General features: G+C 30.9%; 2 protein-coding genes and 1 non-coding gene across 10 annotated transcripts; 1 reads left to right on the plus strand and 2 right to left on the minus strand.

The window, feature by feature from the left end:
• Window positions 1-9151: 9151 nt before the first annotated feature.
• TRNAP-AGG (transfer RNA proline (anticodon AGG)) lies at window positions 9152-9223 on the minus strand. Its single transcript has one exon. It is a non-coding gene; the product is annotated as a tRNA-Pro (tRNA).
• Window positions 9224-9618: 395 nt separating this feature from the next.
• Window positions 9619-11942, minus strand: LOC105778634 (FT-interacting protein 3). Its single transcript, XM_012602373.2, has one exon. It carries the CDS (start codon window positions 11940-11942, stop codon window positions 9627-9629), a length of 2316 nt encoding a protein of 771 aa, XP_012457827.2. The 3' UTR covers window positions 9619-9626.
• A 904-nt stretch (window positions 11943-12846) lies between these two features.
• On the plus strand, window positions 12847-20818 carry LOC105777879 (uncharacterized). Of its 8 annotated transcripts, XR_008190045.1 has the most exons (10): window positions 12850-13040; window positions 13575-13729; window positions 15112-15214; window positions 15322-15434; window positions 15863-16984; window positions 17373-17410; window positions 17493-17685; window positions 18773-18860; window positions 19820-19864; window positions 20273-20818. XR_008190045.1 is itself a non-coding variant. In XM_052622619.1 (9 exons), exons 3-9 carry the CDS (start codon window positions 13595-13597, stop codon window positions 19955-19957), a joined length of 1842 nt encoding a protein of 613 aa, XP_052478579.1. In that variant the 5' UTR covers window positions 12848-13040; window positions 13292-13381; window positions 13575-13594; the 3' UTR covers window positions 19958-20818. The 8 variants fall into 8 exon arrangements, 6 of the variants coding, with proteins under 6 accessions (XP_012456830.1, XP_052478579.1, XP_052478580.1 ...); XM_052622619.1 differs by lacking the exon at window positions 18773-18860 and adding an exon at window positions 13292-13381 and having other exon boundaries at window positions 12848-13040; window positions 19820-20818; XM_052622620.1 differs by lacking the exon at window positions 18773-18860 and adding an exon at window positions 13366-13381 and having other exon boundaries at window positions 12848-13040; window positions 19820-20818.
• Window positions 20819-27539: the final 6721 nt, after the last annotated feature.

The following is a 27539-nucleotide window of genomic DNA, read 5'->3' on the forward strand; positions in this document are numbered from 1 at the left end:
TTAAAAACGCCACTAAAAATTAAATTCCTGTATCAAACGACGCCGTTTTGAAAAATAAAAATTCTCATAGTTGCGGCGTTTTTGGTCCAAACGCCGCTATTGCTTACCTTTAGCGGCGTTTTTCTCATAAACGCCGCTAATGATTGACTTTTTTTGCAATTTTATATTTAATTATTATATAATTCATATTAATTTTAAATAAATAATTTTGAAAATTTAAGTAATATTTTAAAGAATTAGATAAATTTTAAAATTTTATATAATTTTGAGGTAAGAAAACAAAAATTTTAAAATATGAAGAAAAAAAGCTTTGAAAAACTATCCATATCAATATCTTTATAAATTTTAAAAGCTTTATATAATAAATATTATGATTTATATTGCATTAATTCAATATTGATTAATTATCATTATGATTTAAATTAGGGGTTAAGGGTTAGGGGTTTTAGGGGAAAGTTGGGCCTTTTCTTTAAAAGTATATAAATATTATAAAAATAAAAGTTTAAAATCTTTTTAAATTTTTAAAAATTTAAAATCTTTTAAAATTAATTTTAAAATTTTAAATCACGAAAAATATAAAACCTTTCAAAATTTAGAAAAATATATGTTATTTACTCTTTAAATGATAATTAGAAATGTTCACTACCCATACAACCCACCTAGTGCAAAATATGGTTAGGCTTAGATTTATATTTTTTATTTTTTTTAAACAATGAAATGGGTGATTTGGGTAAAACGAGCTTGAAGTTGGAAAAGTATTTAAAATTTAATAAGTATTTGCGGCGTTTTCTTACAAAACGCCACTAAAATATTTCAATCAGGACATAAACGGCGCCGCATTGATAAAATGTCAAAAATACTTGCGGCGCTTTCAGTAAAACAACACAAAAATATTTCATTCTTTATGAAAACGGCATCGTTTTGACATATTTAAAATCATATTTTCGGCTTTTTTTCGAAAAACGCCGGTATAAATTTTTTATTCCTCAAATTAAATGACGTCGCATAGAAAATTTAGAATATAAATTTGCGGCATTTTTTTGGCTTAAACGCCACTATAAAATATAATTATTCTAATGAAATGGCACCATTTACAAAAATTCGAATGTATATTAGCGGCGTTTTTTGCTATAAACGCCGCCAAATCTCAATTTTTTATATTCAATTAGTCTAAAAACTTATATAAAAATTAATAATGTTTACAATTTTTTTATATCTTTTACACTTATATAAAAACTTATTTAATATATAAATTAAAAAATACTAATTACCCTAAACCTTAAACCCTAACTCGACCCCAAATCTCTAAGCGCTAAACCTTTAACTCTAAACCTCTAATCCCAAACTCATAACCCTAATTATCCCAATTAACCACTAACCACTAACTACTAATCCTTATTATTTAATATATATAATTTAAAAAACATAAATTAAATCAAATATTATACTCTAACCTGACCCTTAACCCCTAAATTCTAAACCCTGAATCCTTAATCCTAAACGTTAAAACCCTAAACTCATAACCCCCACCCCCTAACCTCTGACCCCTAACCCCTGAACCTTATTTCACATATAAATTAAAACACACTAATTAATCTAGACCCTAAACCCTAACCTAACACCAAACCATAAATCGTTTAAATCCCTAACTAGCTCTTAACCTCTAACCCATAACCCTTATACCCCATTATCCTTAAATCACAACCCTTAAACTAGAATCTCTAATCCATATATAATCCCTAAATATTCCGTAACCTATAAACCTTAAAATTGTGACTCCTAAACCGGCCTTAATTACTAAATTAACCATATACCCTAAACCATATATATATTAAACTATATATAATGATAATTATACAAAATAAATATTTTAAAATTATTACTATTGTATCCTTTACAATTATATATGAAATTATTTAATATATAAATTAAAAAGCAATCAGTCATGTACCCAAAAAAATATCAAATTTTTTAATTAATAGTATTTTAATTTTTTTCATTTTTAACAAATATTTTGCTATGTTTTTTAATTCAAATTATTTCAATGTCTCATTATTTCAAATTTATCCATTTTTAACAAATATTCAATTAAAAATATATTGAATTTTAATTAATATAAACAAACAAATTAAAAAGTAAAAAAATACATAATATGTTTTTGCGGCGCTTTACCAAAAACGCCGCTAAAGGTCTGCGCATTAGCGGCGCTTCTTGAAAAAACGCCGCTAGAGGTCTGCACATTAGCGGCGTTTCTTTAAAAACGCCGCTAAAGGTCTGCGCATAAGCGACGCTTATTTAAAAACGCCGCTAAAGGTCTGTACATTAGCGGCACTTCTTGAAAAACGCCGCTAAAGGTCTGCGCATTAGCGGCGCTTCTTGAAAAACGCCGCTAAAGACCTACAAGGTTTGAAAACGACGCCGTTGGGCTTAGGTTTTTTGCGGCGTTTCCTCAAAAAACGCCGCTAATGCTCATTTTTAGTGGCGCTTCTCAGAAATCGCCGCGATTGATCGATCTTTTGCGGCGTTTTACGTAAAGCGCCGCTAATGCTCAATTTTTAGCGGCGTTTGTCTAACAAACGCCACTAAAACCACCGCTAAAACCCTGATTTGGTGTAGTGAGCCAAAATCTGAATTTATTTGTTTCAAAATATTTCTCTTAATTTCATCTTTCAATTAAATTAAAAGGTAATAGTATATATATGTATATATTTATCCCAAAACAACATAAATGATGTTGGCAAATATAATAGTAGCTGAATAAATCAAAATAACCTTACATAAGACTTTAAATTTAAACCAAAATAATTTGAATAAAGGAAGACCTCATATCAAGATATCGGACACTCTATTAATATTCCATCTTTAGACAAAATATTAAGTTGTAAGTGATATCTTGGTGTAGTAATCAAACATTGAAAATAAGAACATGTTGAACAATAAATATTTCTTTGGGCGATTTATTACTCACATGTAAAAGCAGAATAATCATCGTATGTTTATTATCATAGTTGCACATGTAATATTATTAACCTTCAGTTGGGCCAATCAAGTATTAACATAACTTAAGTTACATGCACACATACTTTTATATTTTAAAACAAAATAATTTATACAAAAAAATCACTTTAGCGACTTTTTGTTTCAATTAAGTTGTTTTAAATATATATAAACATACCAATATTAAAATTTAAAATTTACCCAATAGTCAAAGGTCAAAACTATTTTTTATTGCTTTATAGATTCGAAATAACCCAAAATAAGGTTATCTAAATAATGCAATAAAATTGAAAACCTTAATCTTTGACTGCTTTTATTTATTTATTTATTCAAAACCATATATATCAAAACCAAATAGAAATAATGTAGTGGCTAAAAGCCAAATAATTAATAAGCACATGTATTCATAATTTTGGTATCGCAAAACACCAAAGCAATTCACACATATACATGTATTCATAATTAAATAGAAAAACTTACATTGAATATACCATGTAAATCCAAAATTATATTTATGATTAAACAGTCACATTAATACTTGAAAAATATTTTCAAGCCAATAAATCCCAAAAATAAAATCATAATAGTTGGCATATCCCACAATTCATACAATAAACCATATCATCATAATTTAACCAAATATTGTAGAACCAAACTTAAAACTAAATTATTTAAACATGTATATAGTTGACATGAATTTACACCAAAGCACCCATAAAATTGAATATATAACCATAACAAAAAAAATTAACGACTTCAACGATATCCATCAAATTTTAATTTAGATATCTTATTGAATAATGGTTATAAACACCTATTCACACAAACTATAATCATGCATTAATCCTCAAAATCATTGATATGCATATAATATATACACATAATTATGATAATAGAAAAATAATTTTGGCTTACCTTACATATTTCATGTAAACTCAAATTTATCTTATCGACTAAAGACATTATCATAAAACTTCTTTATATGCACAAATACTTTAAAAAGAACCATAACCACCAAATATAAAAAGAATCTCAAATTGTATAAAAGCCTTCATATGCAACTATTTATGAAAATTCATAGCCACCATATTAAAAAATACCAAATATTTTAATTTTAGTCGAGTTCCATAAGGATTAAAACTTATATAAAATAATTATAGCAGAACCAAAAGTAATCATTTGTATATATGAATTGAATTCAATGGTGAATATAATTCATCATGAATAAAGACAAAAGATGATAATTCCATATACATTCAACCACAAACAGAAAATTTAAAACAAATAATGCAAAAAATACATTTTAACAGGATTCATTTATTCGATTATCAAGTGAATTAACTTTCAAAACCAATTATACAACCCAATTGGAATTCTTCAATTGCAAAAAGTTGTAAGTTTGTAACTTTAATCTAATAATAACTTTAACCAAAATTTATAAAATAATTGTGTGAAAAAAGAAAGAAATCTCACAAATCAATTTTTATCAATTGATTATAAATAAATAAATAAGCCTTCATCTTTAGAATAACATATGCAAATATTAAACTAGATTATATTTATAAAACCCTAAAACTTTATTTAAAGAATCAAAACCAAAAATTTTATCAAGAATCTCAAAGATTCAACATAATATATAATTAAAATATCAAATCCATAAAATTAAAAAGAAAGACTAACCAATCCAAAAATAATAAAGAATCAATTAATTCTCAATGATTCAACATGATGAAACCTTGATACCACTTGTTAGAACCGCAAATAATATATAATATAAAATTAGAACTGTAAGCCAGGATCTATCATGTCAAATCATTAAGAATAAATCAAGAACAAAACTAGATACGGAAGCGTACCCGAATTCATCGATTTCTTGAAATCTACGAATCTTGGAGTTTTGATATTCCAAATTAGTACACAAGTAATCTAAAGAATGTGGCTCTCTGATATTAGAAAAGTTAACTAATGTGTAATTTGGGGAACATAACCCTAATATATATAACTTTGCCACATTAGTCCTAATTCCTAATTAGCCTATCATTAATTAGAAATTGATTAGAACTTAATTACTAGAGTATTTACACATATTTGACTCATACTTTATTTAATAATTAAAGCCCAATAAAGTTTAACAAAATTAGATCACTCTTAATTTGGGCTAACCTACCATGATAGTAAAGAATAACATGTAATTACCCTTATGATATATGTGATGTCCATATTATCCCATGGAGTTCTAATAGAACTCTTGTTTTCTATTAAAATATTATTTTCTCTTTTCCTATTCTTTCTTCCCTATATATGGAACTATGGAGGTGGTGAAAACACACACAATACATATAAGGATATTTTGTCAAATTTTAGTGAATTTTATTTGGGTTAATACGTTGAACACAAATAAATTCTATCTTTCGTGATTGCTTATAGTTTAAATTTGTAATATTATAATTCAAACGTCAGAGATTGAGTTTTCATTTCTGCTTTTTCCATCCCGATTAGAGTCCAGTTTCTAAGCATGTTAAAGTTAAAGAACAGTGGAAAAAATTATCCGATCGAAAGCTAGAAGAAATTAGATATTAAGTCTAAATTTGATGGAATTTATTGCTATAAATATCATCTATAAAAAAAATTAAAATTTCTTTGTATCATAAAGTCACTCTTGCATAAACCATATTTTCTACCTAAGCTGGAATTGTTGCTTACAGCCGCCTAGCCAATGCCAGAATTAAGTAGTGGAACCCATACAACCCTATCCAATGTTACCTCTCTCTCTCTCTCATGTCCACAATTCATCCACACTCATTCTCGTGAATTTCCTTATTCCCAACATACCACATGCACTGCCCAAAATTAGTGAATAGAATTGGGTTTGAATTATGATCTTAAACCACTTACGGTTTGATGAAAAATACATCAATCACTTAAAACTTTATTTATTAAACGACTTTTAATTAATCTTCATTCTTTTTAATTATTATTAAATCAACTTATAATTTGCGTTATATTGTATATAATTATTCTTTTCAATTAATATATCTAATCTTTTTAGAAGTTACAATTGGAATTACAAAGAATACGTCCGAATAACTTTAATCAAAATTAATCATCATAAACTATGATAGGTCTGACAATTAGGATATATCTTGATCTAACTACAATAAATCTATACAAGACTTATATATGGTGAGAAATAAACCGAAATGAATATGAATTGAGGACCCACATACGGCTTACATGGAGAGTAAGACTTAAGCCTATGATCTTAAAGATCCTAGGGCCGTAACCTTACCACTGAGCTAAAGTCGTTTAATATTTAAAAAAAAATATTATTATCAATTATAATTATAATTTGTTTTTATTTTCTCTTTTTATGCAAGTACAAGTTAATCATTTAAATTTTAATTATATAAATTAATTATGAGATGAATTCATTTTTTTTAAAAAAATTTATTCTAATCAATTTATTTTTTAATTGGGTAACTAATTAATTTTACATAAAAAGTAATTTAATGAATTTATTTTAATGTTATTATATATAACTAAATTAAATATAAATATAAAATAAATATGAAAGAAGTCAGATACATTTGTTAGAGATTGTGTGACCCGAATCCCGTCACTTGTTGAAGAAATAAATACATTGGCAAAATAAGGGGATCTGTGGGGGCGAAAGGGCAACACAAGTTGAATCCGTATAGAATTATTTTTCTTTTATTTGATTTTGACTAGAACAGGGTTTTTCAACGTTTAAATAGATGTAGTCGAAACTCTTTTTGTATCATTCATTTTTCAACATTAGTGAATTTCACCTTCTCTGCCTATGATTTATTCTCGAAAGGATTTCCATGTAAAATTTATATTTTTTTCTTTTCTTATTGCTTTGCGACCATTCTACCACCATTATCGATGTTTATTATAACAACATTTAATTTTATAGAATTAATTAATTTTTTATTATTTTATAATTAAAATAGAGAAATGAGAAAAGTAAATAATTACATGGATATAAACACCTTTTACATAAAATGTGCTTAGTAAATAGATTTATGAGATTTTCTTTTAAACTTAAAAGATGTGTTTTAACTTCTTCTTTTTTTAAGGGTGGCATCATATTCTCAATTTTAAAAATGGAACATAAATTTAGAAAGATAAAAATTGGATAACATCAATTGTAAGTTCCTAAGTAATTGAAGATGTGAAGGATATGGTGTAGAGCTGCTATGGCCTGGCCTGAAAAACAAGAGAGTTTGAGTAAAAATATAGACTTGAAAAAATGGGTTTGGGCAAAAAAATAAGGTCCATTTAGAAAACAGGTCAGACCTCGAGTAAGACTTTTTTTTTGTCTCGGGTAAGACTTTTTTGGCTCGGGCCTGGCCTAAATATGCAAAAAAAGAAACTGCTTTTTTTTTTTACTATTTTGTTACTATTTTCTTGTTTTTTTTTCACTATTTTACTACCATTTCACTATTATGTTATTATTGTATAACTCTTGTTTTATTGTTAATTTTGTTACATTTTAGAGACATTTGCTCATTAAGTTGCACTTATATTAGTGTTATTAAGTATACATATTTTTTTAATTTATTTTCAATTTGTTAGGAAACATTTATTTTAATGCTTTTAGTATTTTTAATGTATTGTGTATATATATATATATATATATATTTTTTTTTTTTAAAATTATATAAAAAATTAATACGAGCAGGCTGGACCAAGCTCGGGTTTTAGCATTTTTATTTGGGCCAGGCTTCAACAAAATTTTAGGCCAATTTTTTAGCCCGGCCAAGACCCAGGCTTAGCAAATGGACATAAAATTTTGATTGGATCTAACCCGACCCATAAACACTTCTAACATAATATGATAGATGATGCTTTGTATTTTTAATGTGATATAGGTGAGAGTAGGATATAAACATTTGACATGTTTGGTTTGGTGATAAAAGTTGGTTGGGATATACCATTCATTCAATAGCTTTGGTTAACCATTTTATTTATTTTTGTCCATCACATGATTTCTATAATGCACCATGCTTCCTCCCCTTTAATAATTGATTCCACCATTTTTATTTTAATGTTGGATTAAGTTGGTTTATTTCTTAAAAATATGAGGTTAATTTGAGATTTGAATGTTAAGTGAAAAAACATTGAATTAACTCGAACTCAATTTATTCTAAGAAATGATGTATCTTAATATTCAATTTTCGAATCTATTAAGTATTAAGATGATCGTATGCAAACAATATAAAGGAGTAGTGATTCTTTTTAACATATCAATTATCAAGATTTAAACCTCGTTGATTTTATTAAAGAAAAGCAAAATTGAAAAAAGGATTAAATTATACATTATGTAAATATTGAAGGTTAGATTTTTTAGAATCGAGACTAAATTGATATAATGTATGAACATTGAGGGTTAAAGTTGCTATTATGCCAATTTTAAAAGTTGTTACTATTAGTAGATGACCAAAAAATCAAAATTAAATAGTTTGATGATCATTTTGTAACTTTTCGAAGTTGGGTGACCAAAAAAAATTAATAGTTGAAAGACTATTTTATAACTTTTTATAATTAGGTGACTAAAAAAGAAATTTACTAATAGTTGGATAACTCCTAGTGTAGTTTACTCTTGTTTATTAAAATATGCTTCTTTTCCCGCCTTGACACTTACAAGTGGCAATGTGAAAATATTAGTTTGATCCATGGGCCGAGGTCACCCCGTCTTTTTCCTTTCCTCTCTTGGGAAAATCGATGGTTTTATTCTAGTTTTGGTCCTTTTACTATGCAAAAGTATGTGATTTAGTTTCTCTATTTTGGCTCAATTTGATTTTCTTACTTTTATAGTATTTTAATTAGGCCAAATTATTAACACTGTTAACTATTTTCATTAAAGTACTAATTTAAAAAAAATTTCCTTAAAGCATAAGTTTATTGAGCTAAATTGTTTGTTTGACTTTTTTAAAATAATTATCCTTAAGCATTCAAGCTCGAATGAAAGTCAAAATCTTAAAAAAAAATTAATTGTGTTAGCAATTTAATCTAACTAATAACACTAAAAAGTAGGAGATCAAATTGTGCAAAATTAGAATATAAAAACTAAATTGCATAATTTTTGTAAAGGGACCAAAACTAGAATTAGACTATTTATATGAAAAAAGGGGCATTCCGAGAATTGAACTCGGGACCTCTCGCACCCTAAGCGAGAATCATACCACTAGACCAAATGCCCATTATGTTGGATCACTTCAAAATTAAGTTTTATAAACGTGACTTGAGAATGGTCCGCTCCAATGAATTATAAAACCCGTTCAGAATAGATATATATATTTGTTTCCGTCTGTTCAGGATATACATTCGAAGTACATAGAAAAACAAAAAATAAAAATAAAAAACAGAAAATAATCGATGTCTAGCACATAATTACACACCAGCAAGACCCTTTTTCACCCAAGTTCCCCGAATCTTGGTTAATTCCATGCATACTGCGAGTTTGAGCTGATGAACAACATACATTCATTTTATATGGAAGATATAATAAGTCCAAAACACACACAGAGACCAAAGTTTGACAGTAAATGTAAAGAATTTGCATTACTTTCTTCCAACATCGATCAGGTCCCTTGTCCTCAGTCTCATATCATACTATCTGTTCTTGCAGGCAATCTTTTGAAGAAGTTTTGGGGCATTGAAGGAATGCTGATTCGAAACCGAGGATGTCTCATCCCAAAAAACCCGAATCCGAGTGCAAATAAGCGCCAAGGAACCAAATAGAATGCTATGCAAGCTATTAAACAAAATGCCATAAACAATGAAGTAGCTCTGGGATCTCTCCAGCTTAGCATAGAATTAAGCCTCTCAGCTTGAGTTGCCAAGTCTCCGATTATAGTCATCATCCTCCCCGCAATGCTTCTCAGCCGATCATACCTCTTTTTAAGAACTTTCACGTTTTTTGAAGTTGGGAATGTGTCGAACTCCTCATCGAAATCATCGGACTGCACGGACTCAACGAGTGACAACTTAGTATCCATGTGTGGAGGATGTCTTGGCCTTTTCCTGTACTGTGAAGCTCCATGTACAACACACATGAGAAAAACTAAGGGTAATATCATATCAGGGAAAAGTATTAACATCGAATATAGAAAGTGAACCGCCATTGTCGAGATCGGATTCTTCCATTTCCGTATCTGATCGAACCATTTCCATGCTTCAACAAGTAGATTAAATGCTGCCAAGAGTCTTTCAAGATTAGCTCTCCCCCTTCTTAAACTCCACACATTGGAGCCAACATCCAGCATATACTCCACAACTTCGCTCTGTAACGGTGGCTCGGCACGACGCAATCTAGAGGATAGAGTATGTGTAGCTTGGTGCCTTAAACTCTCGATTTGATATACGGATAACGGAAGAAGGTAATGCATTTGGGGAAACAAAGGTTGCGTATAAGATTGTAATAGATTCCATGTAGATGAGCATGTAAATCTCACTGACAATTGAATTTCACCTGTTTTCTTCACTCCATTGGGTTCCAACACTATAAGTGGATAAGAAAGTGTGTAAATCCGATCGGTATTAAGCGTAGACAATCGAATCCTTACCTTCCCAATTCTCCGGTCCTGCGAATCTACAGCGTTACTTCCTTTTTGCAAGTGACAGTTGTCGAAAACTCCGATGGTGATAACCGTATAAGGATCATAGACATCCCAAGTGTATTGCTCGTTCCATTTCGGAGCAAAACTGTTGACAATCGTCCTCGTTCTAACCCATTTAGGCCCGTATTTTGCAACACAATAAGCATCGGTCGTTCCACGTCCATTTTTCGACTTCATTGGAAGCAAACCAGATGCGTTCAAGATCCCGAGCTCCAAGACACCAATGGCAGGAGGCCATAAGAATTTGGATGTTGCCCTGAAATCACTACTGTAATAAATGGACTCATCAAGAACATGATAGCCTCCATCTAAACAGACCCTCAAATGTAGCCTGCTGGCAAACCTTACTTCCTTATTGTTTCGATTGTCCTGCACGGATTGTTCGAGATTGTACCAGTTTGCCTCGATAGGTATCGGCATTAGCCTCTTCTCAACTTTCGATAAATGAATCGAGCAACTCCCGAGTACTTCCTCTTTGTTATCACTTAACTTATCCACCACACTCAACATCAACGGATCATCAAAAGATTCCGCTGCGACGAACATCAAATCCTCATTCCACGTCGGGTTTAGGCTCTTATCGGGCGAAAACCGACTCCTCAAAGCCATATTCCCAAGCATAGCTTTCACATAAACTTGAGGAATCCTTTTGTTATTCATAGGCACCAAGTCTTGTGCTTGAATTATATTGATTCTAAGATACCAAAGTCTAGGCGAAATGTACACTTTGGATCGAGTATTCGCGATGCTTTCGCCGTTAACGGAAGCTGCATCTGAATGCCATGCATCGGGAAACGCTTCATCAGCTTGAGTCCCCATCCAAATAGCCAACATCAATTCCCCTCTTTCACCTTTGCTTCCATTTTCATCCTCCAAGCTATACCACTGCGGCGCGAGCGGACTATCCGGGGGAACACGGCTAGGAATGTCCGGTATATCGAAACGGAGTTTGCCTACGACTTTGTCGACATTGGTCGAACTCTCTTTGTTCCTCACAGTTATCTCAACCGTGACGGCCTGGATTCGATCTTTGGCGAAGGCGAACACTTGGTTCCACTCGGGAGCAGGGTTATTCTCCAAGGACTTGGTTGTGCCTTCGTAATTACCAACCTTTACTTCAACAAATGGATTACATGGTGAAGGTGGTAAACCTTTGGCCCTCACCATTTTTACATACAAAAAATGTAGCTGTTCCACAAGGTCGAATGATGATGTAAGCTTTTCACTGCCGGAGACTCTTCCTCCACCAAGGTTTGGTGAAGTTTCCTTCAATGAAAAGTCTATGTCCGGTTCAGACATTGTTCAAAAATCTGCATAAAATGTCGGATTTTAGTAACCAAAAACAAAAAAGAATGTCACAACAGTTGTTGTAAATGTTAGACAGTATAGCAAAACCTGACATGTTAATTAAGTTACTCCTATTCAACACTTGTGCGGGATTAGAACATGAGTATGAGATATAATTTTCCCGATTATGCAAAATAAAGGTAGGATGGTAACCCTAGTTTTGAAAAAGAACTGATAATGAAATGTAAATATTGCTTCCCTGGTTTGTGAGAGAGAGCAAAGCTGGAGATTCTGGTTTTTAGGAGAGTTCAGCAGGTAAGGAAATCTATAGGTTAAAAATAATAAAGAATAATAATTTCCCTATTTAATGCTAAATAATCTTGATTATATTTGTTACTTAGATTTTGAATTTGAATGAGTATAACGTAATATGGATTATTAGCATTTATGTTACATTATTACTTCAAAAACCAATTTTCCTTTTATGAAATTAATTTATTCAAAAGATGACTTCGTGTTTTATATTAAAAAGGGTCAAAATTTCATGGATAATCTCCCATAGTATAAATTTTCATCAAGATTGTCCTTAAACCATAATTTTCTTTCCTATCACCTTGATAATGAGTTGGATGGGTATCCCATATGTACTTTGATTCGAATACAACTTTTGTTTTATTTTTCTTCCTATTAACTTGCTTCAAGAAAAGCAAACAGTTATTACTGACTGATTAGATTTTATTAAAAACATTAAATATATGCGCTCCTTATAATATATTACTTAAGTTGGAATAATATATATTAAATGCAAGAATAATAAAGAAAATATATTATTTAAAAATTAAATGTAAAAAATCAGATGTAGCTTAGAAATTGGTGATTTGGTTGGGCATATTTACTCCGCATTAAAAATGATAATATTATACACCGAAATCGCCATTTTCAAATCACTGCAAAGAGCGAAACGAGATCCCATTTTTTTATTTTTCAAACCACGTTGCTGACTAAAGCCCTCTCTCTCTCCTCTTTTCTCTTAAAGTAAAGCTTCTTATTTTCCCTTCATCTTCCACCACTTTCTAGGCTATTTTCCGGGGAAAAAAGAACCAGGAGCAGGTGAATATTCGCCTTCCTTTTCCTCTTCTTCTCTTTCATCTCCTAAACAAATATCAACAACAGATAAAGAATTTTCACCATTTTTTCTTCAATTTTCTTTCTCCGAAAATGTAGGAAAACAGTAATAAAAAATTCACTCTTCGTTATTTGGAACATTTTTTAATATATATATATATATATATATGTTCAGATTTCAACTTTGTTAGTTGAAGCTCTACGCTTCAGCTGATTTTTTCCCTACTGTTTCTTAGCTATCAGATAAGGTTGGTGAACAAACGTAACACGTTTTCTAAATTTTTTCTCTTTGGCTTCTGTGGTTCTTAAGGTGAAGTGGTTTTAAGGTAAGGAGATACTGAATTTGAGGTTAAAATAGCTTGGTCATGATTTGTTTTATATTCTTACTCGATAAATACTTTCTATTTGATCCTATTGATGTTTGAATTTTAGATTTTCGCAACTACTATAGCACAAACTTTCATTTGTTAAGTGCATTGAATGACTCAAAATTAATTTATCTGCTGCTGTTCTTTATAGATTTAACTGGTCGACAACGCATGGCAAATAAAAGAGATAAAGGTTTCTACCATAGCCTTTCAAGGAAAGAGCTTCAAAGTTTATGTAAAAAATATGGTTTACCTGCTAATAGGTCGAGCTCGGATATGGGGAAATCAGTGGCCTCCTATCTAGAGGTAATTTATTGAGCTGTCCTTTTCCTTGGCAACTAAGAGTTAAGAATCTAAGCATATCATACTGACTTTTGCCAATATGTTAGCTTAGATTACTTCGTGTAGTAGTTCCATTATGTTATATTTATGTTTCATTTATTATGCTGTATTTGAGCTGATAATTGTATGTTGGCACATGCTGTTTATAGGAATACTTGATTAGATTTAGTTTTAGAACTTTCTTCATATGAGAGTTTGGGGAAAAAGTAATCTTTGAGTTTCAAAGTAGAAAAAAGGATCGGAACAAAGAACAAGAAAAATAACAGAAAAAAAATGTAAAAAGAGTTTATAATAATTCAGAATGGAGATATCCAAAGAAAGCATTTTAAATGCCATAGGTGTTAATTCTGGCGCTCCCTTTTTTGTGTATATATTTTAGTAATGAAGAAAAATTGCAAGATTGACATGCTTAATTTTGTTATTTGCTTTTAAAAGCTCAATTAATATAAATACAATGCTAGCTAGCAGGGTACAGGGAGATTCTAGCTAGCATTGGTTGCAGGAGGTATTTTTTGAACTAATTTTTCATCTGATGCTGTATGGCGTGCAGTTATATAAATGGATACAACATTCAAGATAAGTGGTGGGTGTTTCCTAAAATATGGGAAGTAGAAATATGATTAGGAAAAATGGAAGTTATGGGGACAAAATAATATGCCAAATTTTCAAGGGAAGATACTCATCTTTGGGAATTGATGGACTTTTCATTGTGCATCGTGATGAAAATTGCGCATCAAGAATTTGTTGAAAATGGCATCACTGGCAGTATTGCTTTTTCATGTCTACCAAATAAAAGCCTTAACGAGTACCTTAGAGTTTATTTTGGGGGGTATTTATTGATATGAAATGTAGTTTTAGGAAAATGTCCTAATCAATTACTATATCCTGTGAGAGTCAGAAAAAAAGGTCTATGTTCATGCCATTTTTCTTAATAAAAGTTGTTTTTATTCATAACCTTCGTATAAGGCACTATTTATCTTTATTCCTGGGCATATCTTTTCTTCATTTTGTTTGTTACAGAAGTTTTTGGCATGTTTTGCATTAACTCGTCTTTGTTAATAAACATCTCTTATCATCTGTCATCTCAATCACAGTTCTCATACTTAATGTTTTCATGCCAAGATAAGCTGCGCCACTTATCATAGTGAGTTTCATGGACTTCAGTCTGTTCCATTTGATAAACTGCATCTGGATGTAAAGTTTGCTGGCCTATCAAATACAAAACATTCTCTAATATTCTTTATTCTTCACATGGGTTTTTTCATTTGTTGAAAACAAGCTCCTAAATTTTCATAGCTTTGAGTATTTTGTTTATCTCATCATAAAATATCTTTGAAAATATGCAGACCCAGAGATTGGGTTCAATGACTACAACGGAAAGATCAGATGAAATTCAAGAGTCTGGAATTCCGTTGGCCCTGAAACCCCCTTTCAGGAATGCTGATAAAGGTATACACAGGTTGTTGTGGCTAATCAGTTTTATCTTAGTTTTCTGTACTATGATTTCCTTACTACAATTGATGAGTCTTTGTGAGAATAACATTCGGCTGCTGCAGATTTTTATGGACTCATTTCTTGTCCAGCAGACAGTTTTAATGGAGGCAATTATCCTCAAGCTGTTAAATGTAATGCATTCGGTTGTTGTGCAGGGGATAAATTTTATCATAAGGTTCGTTTCTATTCTTGGATGTCTATGTTTTAGTTGTGGATACTATTTGACTTCTGATGCAGTCAAATAAATCCATACAACTCCTCACTCCATCTTCCCGATTGGTTCTTCACTCCTGTTGCATGTGTTAGGCTAATGGGGTTGTTCCTGATGAAAGATATAGACCTTTCCATCTAACCAAACATGAGATGATCACCCTCACCAACACACACACACCCAGCGCCACCACCGAAACGAAGATACACTAGTGCAGTACGATTTTACCATATGACACTTTTGTCTTTTAGTCTATAGACTCTGAAAAGTTAACAGCTTTTTAAGCAAAATTTATCTGTCAGAGAGATGTGGATGCTTTAACCTTAAATGCTTAATTGTTTGCTTTCTGGGGCTGAAAACTTGTTTCTAATTATCTGGGTCAATCAATGCAGGATGGCTATGGTGTTGGTTCTACTTTTTTCCAGCAAACACCACAGCCTCAGTTTGTTACTCAGTATAATGACAATGATTCTAGGAATGACGAGTTCCCAACAACATTCTTCAATAGAAATTGTTTGACTCTCACGAGGGATGGAAGGATGAATGATATGCCCCAAACTGAACACAAAGACACAAATGTTGGTGCATGTTCTAATGAGGCTGCGTTCTGTTCCTCCATAAATACTCCTACTCTTTCCCCTTTTCAGTTTCATGTCAGTTCAGAAGAGGGGATTAACCTTTATGTTGATTTAAATTCAAACCCATCTGACTGGGTTGAGAAATTGAAGGGTGAGGTTTCCATATGCCAGGAAATGTCCCATAGCAAGTCTCAGAGTTTTCATAAGGAGCATGGGTGCTTTGGGGAAGGTAGTAAACCGGTGAAAGATTCTTTTCAGTTGAATGTAGATGCTGAGAAAATAAAGGATAGCCATATACACTCTGGATTACCCCCAAGTTTGATCATAAAAGAAAATGATGCATTGCAGCTTGATCATCTTGATGGGGATGATGATGGGCCCTTGGATTCCACTATAATGACATCATGTGCTGAAGCCGTAGAAGTATCACAGCTTTTAGAAGGACATCAAGGAATGTCCTCATTTGAAGCTCTTCCTGATTTTCAAGACGAAGTAAATTATTCTGGTGTATCCTCTGCCAAAGATGGGTGTTTGATAACTCTTGATTCAAATATTAATTCTCCTCAGGAGATGTTAGCTAGTGATGGCGTGTTAAATATATCAGATGGTCCACTAAATCTTCTCACAGTGAAGCATCAGAATTCTAATCTTGAAAATGAAATATGTGATAATTCTGCCTTGCATAAGGGTTCTAATCTTGTCAGTTCTGGGGAAATTGTTCCTGGATGCCTGTCGGATGGTTCATTGCAGATGCCAATGCCGAAAGATGTTGTTCACCAGAAAAACAAATTACATCCACCTCGTGGAAATGGTCAATTTGTGAATTTGGTTGATCCAAAGCATAATATTTATGCAGATCCAGGCGGACTAGTAGGCTCTACTGGGCTTGATCAAGAGACATATAGGAATCAGTTGCCCATATTAGTTGAAGAACGGGTAATAGTTCACCTCTAGTTTTCTACTCCTTCCCCTCCTGTTCTTGTACTCTTCTTATTCTGTTTGCCATCTTGTTACATGTAAAAATTTACTAGCTAGTTATTATTTTGAGATATTGTTTAAGGTGTTGTTTTCAAGTTATTTGGCCATTCTTTATGAATATGTATCTGGTGGGTTCATCGTATGGGTAGAAAAAAATCTTCTTATCTTCCTCCTGTACTTTTTATAATAATCTGAACAATTTGGTTTTGTAAAATCAATTTATTTATTTTTGTTTCTTTTTATGGGTTAGGATTAGAGTTGGGCTTGGAAATCTAAGTTCATGTCTGTTTGGACTCTGTATACTCAATGAAACAACTAAAATTATACTGTATGAAACTGCTTGCAGGATAGGAGCAAAATTATTAATTGGGGAGAGAGTTTGGAGTAATTATCCTTCTTAATTTAATTATATGCTATAAAATATTTATTTTATGTGTTGATTTGAGTGTATGATTGCCCTTTCCAGATGCTCACACAATGAGTCATTTGAAAATTGTGGAATGCTTGATAATGTTGATTCTAATGGACTCGGGAAAAAGGGAGCATATGTAAGTGGTGATCAAAATAATTGTAGCATGCTTGATGCCAAGGTTCTAAGAAGCGCAAAGCATCTTAGTAGGAAGGTTCTTCCTCGAAGATCCATGCGGCTGGTTTCCAAGGTTCTTTTTATGCTTTCATTTGTTCAATTAATTTCAGCATTTGCCAACCCCTTTTATATAAAATCACAGGTTTATGTATGAGAAAGAGGCTTGTTCTTTCTGTTCTCTTGATTTCATGTTTTAACATACAAGGAAATCAAAAGTTAGTCTGAATATAACAAGAAGATTATGATAAAATAAGGCTGTAGTATTTGTGGTTGTGTTCATGCAACTACTTTGCTGTTCATTCTGTCTTGTGCGTGGGAGAGAGACGGAGTGTTTTTAGCACCTATGTAAAAAAACCATAATATTTCCTATGATAACCTATCCCTTTCCTGTTCAAGGTGTTCAACTTCCACCAACTTTGTTCTCCTATCGGGGTTTGACTTTGACACCTTTTTCCTCATACACCGGAACAAAGCATGAGAGTCTAGATCCACTGTTTTTGATGCAGAGCATGTTCTATATGTTAGTGATAATAGTTGGCACTTGGCATATGTATATGGAGTGAATTTATTATGATAGTTATTTGATTAAATCATGCTTGATTGCATCTTTTTTAAAGATAATACTAAATTTGAAATGTAGGATTGTGCATAAAACTAATTTTGAACTTTTCTTTTTCTTTTTCTTTTTTCAATTTAAGGCAATATTACCTTTGCTGGGCTGTATTTTCTCTGCTGTGCCCTCATCATTGCATGCAGAATTTATTAATCTTAGACTTGCTTTAGGTGAAGATGTTTATACCTATTAGGAAAGAGGCAATTAGTTGATTTCCTTGCTTTTGACTAAAACCAGTGATTAATTAATTTCCTGGTATGATAGGCAGTTAGGTTTAAAGTTACCCTTGAGAACATGGATTTTTAAGAATTAGCTTTGTTAGAATTCATTTATATATTTTCTGCTGTGACGGAGATAGTTTTGTATCCTCTCTGTTAGTAGTGGAACTTGTGCCTGAGGCACTTGGAGAGTTTCTAGTACTCTTTTTGGCTGCTATTGTAGAATATGCTGTGATAAATTAGAAGTTTCTTGATTTGAATATGCTCTGTGTTTTAGCTATTCTTCACATTTTGTCTAAACATATTCAATTTATTCCTTTTTTCTTTAGTGATTTGCAAAGTTTGCGCGGGCCAAATTCAAAACATTGGTTTCTGTTTTCTTACGAATTCATATTGCAAAGCCAAGTATTGTCTATAGTAAGTGTTAAGTGCCTTCTCCTTTTCTCTTCTAGACCATGATGGATGCTGAAGAAAATTTTGCTTAATATTCTGTAGTAATAATTTAATTTGAGCGTATAGGAAGCTTTGACTGAGGTCATATCTAAGTAAGAAAATGTTGGTTCAAGTGAAATAATATATGCATCGGGTATATATTTCTTCCTTGGATAACTGTATAGAGGGAAGGAAAGGAGGCTTGTTTGCACAAGATGCTTGTCAACCAGGTTTGATTGGCCACCTGGACGCGAGAAAATGATATTTATATCTAGTCAAAATGCATCCTATTTTTGTTGCTGTTTTTAATTTTCTATACACAGATTATCATAGATTAATTCGTTTTTGAAAATTGATTTGTTCCATTAAATTTATACAAAACATATCTTAATTAGTAGTGATTACTTAAAATATATTGCTTTTAACTTTCTCACATTTCATTTGACTTGTAAAATAAGCAAGCATCTGAAACTAACTCATATTGAATCAAATTAATACCTTTTTTTTCTCTTTTTGAGAATTCATCTAAGTTGATTGTCAACAGCAGTCAAATGAAGTCATCATTGTCCAAATCTTACTTAGTATCAGTCATAAAAATCTATGTTGTTCTGACTAATGAAGCTGTAATTGTCCAAACCTTTGTTAGTAGCATTATCATGAAAAACTATGTTGTTCATACTTGGGTATAACTGTCAAATACAAGAATGTTCAAAAATTTTTAAGTTGTTTCATGTATTAGGAGTCCTTGGAAGGTCATGTTTGAGCAAGTGTTACTTAGACATGAGTGTTGGACATGGGCATTTCAAGAAGAAAAAATGAAGAGTCTAAGCCAACGTATTGAAAACAAACTTAGTTAAGGAAAGGGTCAATTTCTACTTCGAACTTAGTTGTGGACATTTCATAATATAGCATCATCTTATCCATGATGTCAATTTTTCCTGCAGGTCACTTCATTCTTTGCAGAACAGTTTCTCTCAGACAATAATAAGGTGAGCAAGCTATCATTTCAAATTGTTTGGTGCCTTCAGTTTTTCTTCTCTTTCTGCAAATTTCAAAGCAGATCGTTAGTTTTTGAAAATTGATACATACATAAAAACTATTCGTTGCTGCTAATGCCACTGTTGTAGTTAAAGTTTTTCCCCGTTGATTCTTTATAAACCGCTTTGTTTGTATATTTGTGCGGGTCATCCTTCCCTCCCACAAACAAATAGGTAATTTTCACAATCAAAATTTCAGATTTGTTGAATATTTTTGGTGTGAGTTGATGTGAAGTATGCAGTAACTGTGGGTGAATATCTGAAATTCTTTATTTCATTCTGATCATGCTAGAAAAAGAGTTCTTTCTCTTAATCTCTATTAGACGGAGTCTTTGACAATGGTTGTCATATGGATGTCAGATGTTTTATCAGAAAAGTGGACAATGAATGTGTTGGAAACTTCATTACAAAATTAGACAAGAAGATTGGTACCTTTTTTCTGGTTTGACCCATGTACCTACGCTTATAGTATATCCTCTTTAGATTTTGATTTTTTATTGTTTGTATCTTGAAAGCTGAAGTAGAAAAGTTACACAGCTGTATTATTTGGATAGCGTTGACAAAATTTTATCCTAAAGAAGCAGAGACATTGAAGTGGTGAAGTATCAGACTAGTAGGAAACATTTGGAAGATTTGAATATGAAAAATATGATAGGAAGATGAACAAAATGTCGATTGGGGTTTTGGAAAATATGGTATGTGGATAAGAGGTTCCGGTTTGTGTGACGATAGTATTGACAGACCGCCTTTGGTTCACACAGTGTGTGATATATTCTCAACTTTGGAAGAAGAGGTAAAAGCATCACGACGGATTCTATATTAAAGCTAGATTGTATTTTATTTTTTTAACTCAAAAGATGGGACAAATTAGATAAAAAAAAAAGTAAACCGATATTTCTGTTAAAAGTTTCATTCATTTCTATTGTTAAAAATTGACCCTTGTATGCTGGCAGGAGATACACATGACATGTCACATGTCATTGTTTGGTTATTCTATTAACCACGTCAATTTTTAATAGTACAAATAAATGAAATTTTTAATAAAAAAGATCAATTTACTCTTTAATCTAATGCATAGGATTGATTATTTAATTTTTTGAGTAGAGAAAACAATATAGTTTGACTTCTAATGCATGGCTTTCATGGGAAGAAGAATATCTTGAGTTGTTAATAGTTATTATCAGTACCATTTACCAACTAGTTTAAGAAGCAAGTGGATAAAGCTCTCAAGATTTAGGGATTGAGTGCTAGTTATTACATCTCTTCCACTTAATTTTATTGATGTTCTGAAAATTGAACCAATGATCAAGCTGATCTGATCATTGATTCTTGATTTTGATAAGTTTGATAGTTGGTTTAACAATAATAGTTCAATAAACAATTAAAATTCATAAAATTAATTAAAAATTGTAAATCTATTCAACTAATAGTTTTATTATTATTGATGTTGAATGGTTTATCCAAAGCTTGGTTTAGTCCTTTTGTTAGAATTAGTATTTTAATTAATTTTTATTTAACTGTCTTACATTATTATAATAAAATTATCTTATTTAAATAATTTTAATCCATTTTGCAAGGATAAGGCGCAAAAAAAAAGCTGTTAATAGAAAATAAGAAATTAATTAAGAGTCAACTTGTACTGAATTAAATCCTAATTGATAATAATTAAATAAATTAATCTTTCTATTAATAGAAATCATTGATCAGATTTAAAAAATAAAAAATCCTTAAAAATATCAAACACGCCTTTGATTATGGGTAGAAAAGTCGACCCTTGGATGTATGGGTATGGTGTTGGAAGGAAAAATGCTAAAATCACATTCAAGCTTGAGAGTCGGAATCAATCTCGTCTCTATCATCGGAATCCACACTGTAAACAGTCCCCATTTAGCAATTTTAGCATTACAGCTCAAGGCCAAAAAATTTAGGCGATTGCAATGAAAACAACAAATTTGTCTAAAACCTTTCTCTTAATTACCGCAAATTAAAAGAAAAGAACTAAAATATAAACCTAAAAATTAATTTGGGGCTAAATTGATTTAAGTACGGTAGAAATGACGATGAAATCAAAAGCAAAGAGAGAGGGGTGATAGAAAGATTGGTCCCCTTCATGAGAAGTTTGGGGGAGTATTTAAGGGGATACTTATGTGTCGCTTTTTGGTTATGTGACTTGCCGTGATGGGTTTGTAGGATATATTAGTTGTGAGTAATAGTAATCGTATTAGAGTAGTGATCATTGAGCTTGGTGCGAGCTTGATCTTAGGTGGAACATAAAGATTGATGGAGGGTGAGATTTGGTGAGGCTTTAACTTCCGTTTTTAATATGTGTAACACATGTTCTCCATTGTCGAAAAGAAAATTATAAATGATCTTTCTTGAGACAAAAAAGTATTGATGAAGTCTCTATATTGTAAGCGAAATTCAGGGAAAAATATATGTTTCTTTTTGCAAAATTAGAAAAAATGTTTGCAAAATTTAGCTTTAGAGGCAAAGTAGAAATGTAGGGGATGTTGTGTGTAATAATGTAGCATGTGTATTACATAAATAATGATGGTGTTAAGAGAGGTGTAAGAAACGAGCTATTTTTAATAATGTAAAGCGAGTAAGCAGTCTAAATATAAAGGTTTGGTAGAGGGTTGAGGAAGCAAATAGTATGTAAGAAAGTTGCAGAAGTTGAAAAAGTGATGTGCGCTTAAAAAAACAAAACATGTCTAAAAGGCCAAGGCTCGAATCATTAAAAAGAAAAAAAAAAGGGTGGTGGAGGCCAAGTTGGGTGTGTAAGAGTTTAGCCATGGAAGGCAATGGTCTGTGTGTTTCATGGGGGATAGAGTTGACAATGTAAGACACTGTTGATGATGACACAAAGAATAAATGACATCTATCTAAATATGTTAATTAACATTCTAACATTATGACATCAATTTTGAATACTGCAATGTTTCTGACCTGGGTGGGGTGGGGTAGGGCGGCAGCAAAGGTGGTTTCGTTTGTAAAAAAGGATGCCATTCCTTCCAAGCTAAGTGTCATAATTTCCCAACTACTCTATCTATTCACATAACTTATAACTTTTTTCTATTTTTATTTTTTCTTTATTCCAATTTTTAATCCTTTTTGGTAATTATTTATTTGGAATTTATTATATTTTAATTTCAATGCAAATTTAAAAATTTTGCAATTCTATCACTTTTTGAATTTTGAATAATTTCTTTCAAATTTGGTGACTTTTATTGATTTTTTGGATTGTTAGATTTTTTAATTTTTAATATTATTTTTCAATTTTTTAAAATTTCTAAAATTGAACAAATTGTTAAATCCATTAATAAAAAAATTAATGCGACTGATTATCTTTATATATAGGTATGAATTTGGAAAAACTTAAAAACATTGAGAATATCTTTTATTTTTCATCATATTACAACATTGACATTTAAAAATAATTATAATATTTAATTTAGAATTATTAGTTAAAAATTGATGTAAAATAGAAGTCGTGATAATTATATTTAAAAATTATTAGTAAAAAATTGTGATAATTATAATTATAATTTAAATTGCAATAATCAATTGTATGTAAAATTTATTGATGTAAAATTAAGATATTACTTTAATAGAACTCTAAGCATATTAATTATCACTTAATTAATATTAGAATCATGTATCAATTAAAAACAAAATTTAGTATTTCTGTATATTTAAATTATTATGTTTACATTAACAAAAAGTAAAAGGATAGAATTATATCGTTTTAGTTTTAAATAGTATATTTTAATTTTTATATAATATTAAGTAACTTTGTATTTATATATACAAAATTTTTAAATAATAGATTTATACAATATAGTATAATATATTTAATATTAATTATTATGCTCAATATATTGATTATTAAGAAAATAAATAAAAATGGATAGTGAAGAGTTTAATTTACAAAAAAAGTCTGTTTTTATAGTTTGTACGAATTAAAAATAATAATTTTATTAATTACATTACTTTGGTTTTAAATAGTAAATTTTATTAGCATTACATTTGAATTATCAAAATAATTTATATATTTTAATCATCCATATTAGTTATTATTTTGAATAACGCTGTCCATATTAATTACATCAAGCAAATTTATTTTGTACATTGAATATAGTACAAATGCTCTAATTATGATTTGGATTTTTTTCTTATTATATTTGAATTGTCAAATAATATAATATATTTTAATTATAATAAAAATTCAAATAATGACTTCAAAACTAATTAAAAATATATTATTTAGAAAGTTAATTAAAAATTGAACTAAGCAATATGTGTAGTTTTAAAAACCAGTATAAAAAATAAGAAGGGTATGATGACATGAGATGAGATGGGAGTATTGTTGGTACTAGTATTCAATAAGGAGTAGATAAGGAAGAGATGGTGGTGGAGATTTTGGGGGTTTGATTTATCTGTAACAGGTGGAGACTTGGAAGAATTGAGGGAGGAGAAGGAGGAAGAGATAAGAGAGGATAAGGTTGAAGAAGGCCAAATAGGTGAAAGTCTTAAGTGAGGATAGGGGAGAAGGTCCTTAATACATCGTGTGTTGGGGAATATATAAGGGAAGGTCCCCTTGTCTGGCACCGACAATATAGATGGTGGTCTACTCATGTGGCCAGTCAAGTGGCAAGTCTTTTATATGCCAGTTGTTGTCAAGAATAGTATTGTATGGTCCTGCTCTGGCATTCCTCTTGCCGAGGTAATATGAGATTCTTATGTCTTAATAGTTCTTTAGTGGTCCCCATAGGCAATCCGTAATGGGTGGCTTGTTGGAGGCCAAAAGCGAATGGCTTCCTTGTGCGTAGTGTGAGGCATGTGGGTGGTTTGTCATTCATTACTAGCCAAATGGCCACCACTGATGGTATAAGATAAAAGGATATTCACAAATGTTTTTTTAAGTTATTTTATTAGTTTACAAATTAAATTGTTATTAAATAATTTTTAAAAATTATTGTAACACCATTAAATAAAATATCTTAACTTAAATAATTAAAAATATCCTAATTTCTAAATTATTGGTGGCACTAAGTGTAAACTATGGAGGCTGCTTGATTTATGTAGCAAAATAGATGTGTTTTGACAATTTTATTATATATTGTGAGCATATTTGTTATCTTTGGCAAATGTTAGCTTTTTTTTCAACTCATAAATAGGAGGATAATGCGCTTCAACGCACTTGAACCCACGTCCTCCTACATTGACAACAATACTCATATCAGTCGAGGTAGGACTTAATTGGCAAATAGTTTTAAAAAATATGTGGTATATGTAAAGCAATTGAAATCAAGTATGCAAAAAAAGGTTGCTGAATTGTATAATATTATATATGTGTTAAGATAATTTTATAGACTCTTTTAGAATGCTAAACATACTTCTTTTAATGTGCAAAATGAGTAAATGAAAGCATAAACTTTGTTTTGGAGATGCATTTTGTACAATGGATCTCACCAACACCAAATCTGTTTTAAATGTGTATTCATTTTTAGAGTTTAGAAATTCATGATGCTCAAGCCCTCACCTTACGTCTTAAGCTCTGTGCTGAGGTTGGTTTTAACCATCATACCACCCCTCCACGCCCTCGTTTTTCTTTGTAAATATTATGTATTTATGATTCAAGTGCGTAGTTGGATGCTTACACATTTCTAGTATTACCTATTTTGTCACTTCAACTCACTCTCCATTTTGGGGCAAAATACCAAAAAAAGTCCTATTTTTTTTAAATTTACCGAAATGGGCTCGGTATTTTATTATTTACCGGAACGAGCCATTTTCCCCGAATCGCGTCCACGTCAGCGCGATGTCAGGGGACGTGTCAGCAAATCGCGTCCACGTCAGCGCAATTTGCTTACGTGGATACAAATCGCGCCTACGAGGACGCGATTTCTCGACACATCCTTGACATTGCTTGACATGGACGCGATTTGGAAAATGGCCCATTCCGGTAAATAATAAAATACCGGCCTATTTCGTAAATTTTAAAAAATAGGGCTTTTATGTAATTTGCCCTTTTTTGGTATTTTGCCCTTAATAATACATATTAATGTATTCTTGTAATATGTAGCTCAAATTATGTATTGTAGTTAATATTCATAATATTGTAGCTCAAATTGTCAATCTGTCTATACTATTGTACTAATAATATATATTAATGTAATATTGAAGAGTTAATTGATTAAAAAATAAATGCAACAAGTACAAAAAGATTCAAAATTATTACCAACAAGATTTGAACCAAGGTACTAAGGAAAAGAGCAAACATCTTAACCAACTAAGCTAAACTAATTAAGCGATATATTATAAAAATCTGTTATTATCTTAATTATATTACTTACGTTCTAATGATTTATCGGACCTATTCCATACACGTGTCAAATCAAAAAATAATACAACAATTACGTAAAAAAAAATCCAGTGTTTACTTCAAATAAATAAGGAAAATAATGATTTGAATGTTTCAAAATTTAATTTTAAACCGAAAAATCAAAATTTAGAGGCAAAAAAGGATCTTTTTCGACGAAATCATGACAAACCGCCTTCTACTGTTGCCGGTAGCGTAGATCTTGAAAAGTTATTCGAAATAAAAAAAATCGTCTCAATCGGACAACCGAGCCAAAAGTTATGACCTTTCAAAGTTTTCCAAGCTAAAAAACATAAACTGTTCATGAATTATTGCTTCCACGTCAGCAAATTGCGCTTACGTGTACGTGGACGCGATTTGTTGTCATGTAAGTAATCGAGCTGACGTGGACACGATTTCGGGGAAAATGGCCCATTCCGATAAATAATAAATTACCAGGCCCATTTCGATAAATTTTAAAAAAATATGGCTTTTATGTGTAATTTACCCTCCATTTTGTGCCATTTTTATTTTTTAAATTTATTAAGAATATTTATTTCGCCAATAATTTACTTTTTTGAAGGCTTGTTTAGATGGTACATGGTAATTGTATAAAAATGTAATTATTGGTGTAGTAGTTACATTCTCTTATAATTATAGACCTGGTTGGTTGATAGAGTGTAATTACAACGTAACTCCTTATGTCATGTTTGGTAGTATAAATTGTAATTACACAGTTACATGATTTATATATTTTTTAAAATCATTATTATAGAAAAAATTAGTATGATAAGAATAATTTCTAAACAAGTAATGAAAATTAAAACCAAATCATTATATGTTTTATGTTAGTCTAAAAAGTAGTTGATAATACGGTTACTAATAAAAATAATAAGAAAAATAAATATCATATGCAATTTCCTTTAATTGTTTTAGTGCATATTTGTTCCCTCTTCAATATTTAACATATGCTTTTTATCATCATCTATTTATCCTTAACCGAGTTCATCATCATCTGAAGTTAAATCTGCACCGTTAAGATTGTCAAGTTCTTCTTCTTTTATGTACTCTTTGAAGTATGGATCATCTCAATTCCACCTATGATTGAAGTTATGAAATATGCAACATACTAATATGAGCCAACTTTATTTTTTAAGGTGATGTTAATTTAGGAAATATTTTTTTAGAACAACAAATGTCTACTCAACCACATTTTTTGAAGCATTGATTGTCTCAAATTAAAGAGTTCGTGAGCTGTTTATAGTG

This window comes from Gossypium raimondii, chromosome 10 (assembly GCF_025698545.1).
Source record: "Gossypium raimondii isolate GPD5lz chromosome 10, ASM2569854v1, whole genome shotgun sequence".
In the NCBI taxonomy this organism is placed as follows: Eukaryota; Viridiplantae; Streptophyta; class Magnoliopsida; order Malvales; family Malvaceae; genus Gossypium; species Gossypium raimondii.

Coding starts and splice junctions, on each gene's coding strand:
- LOC105778634 (XM_012602373.2), bottom strand. CDS start 11,942: ATGTCTGAACCGGACATAGACTTTTCATTGAAGGAAACTTCACCAAAC.
- LOC105777879 (XM_052622619.1), top strand. CDS start 13,595: ATGGCAAATAAAAGAGATAAAGGTTTCTACCATAGCCTTTCAAGGAAA. Junction 15,435..15,862: donor GGGATAAATTTTATCATAAG/GTTCGTTTCTAT, acceptor CAATCAATGCAG/GATGGCTATGGTGTTGGTTC. Junction 17,686..19,819: donor CCATGCGGCTGGTTTCCAAG/GTTCTTTTTATG, acceptor TTTTTCCTGCAG/GTCACTTCATTCTTTGCAGA.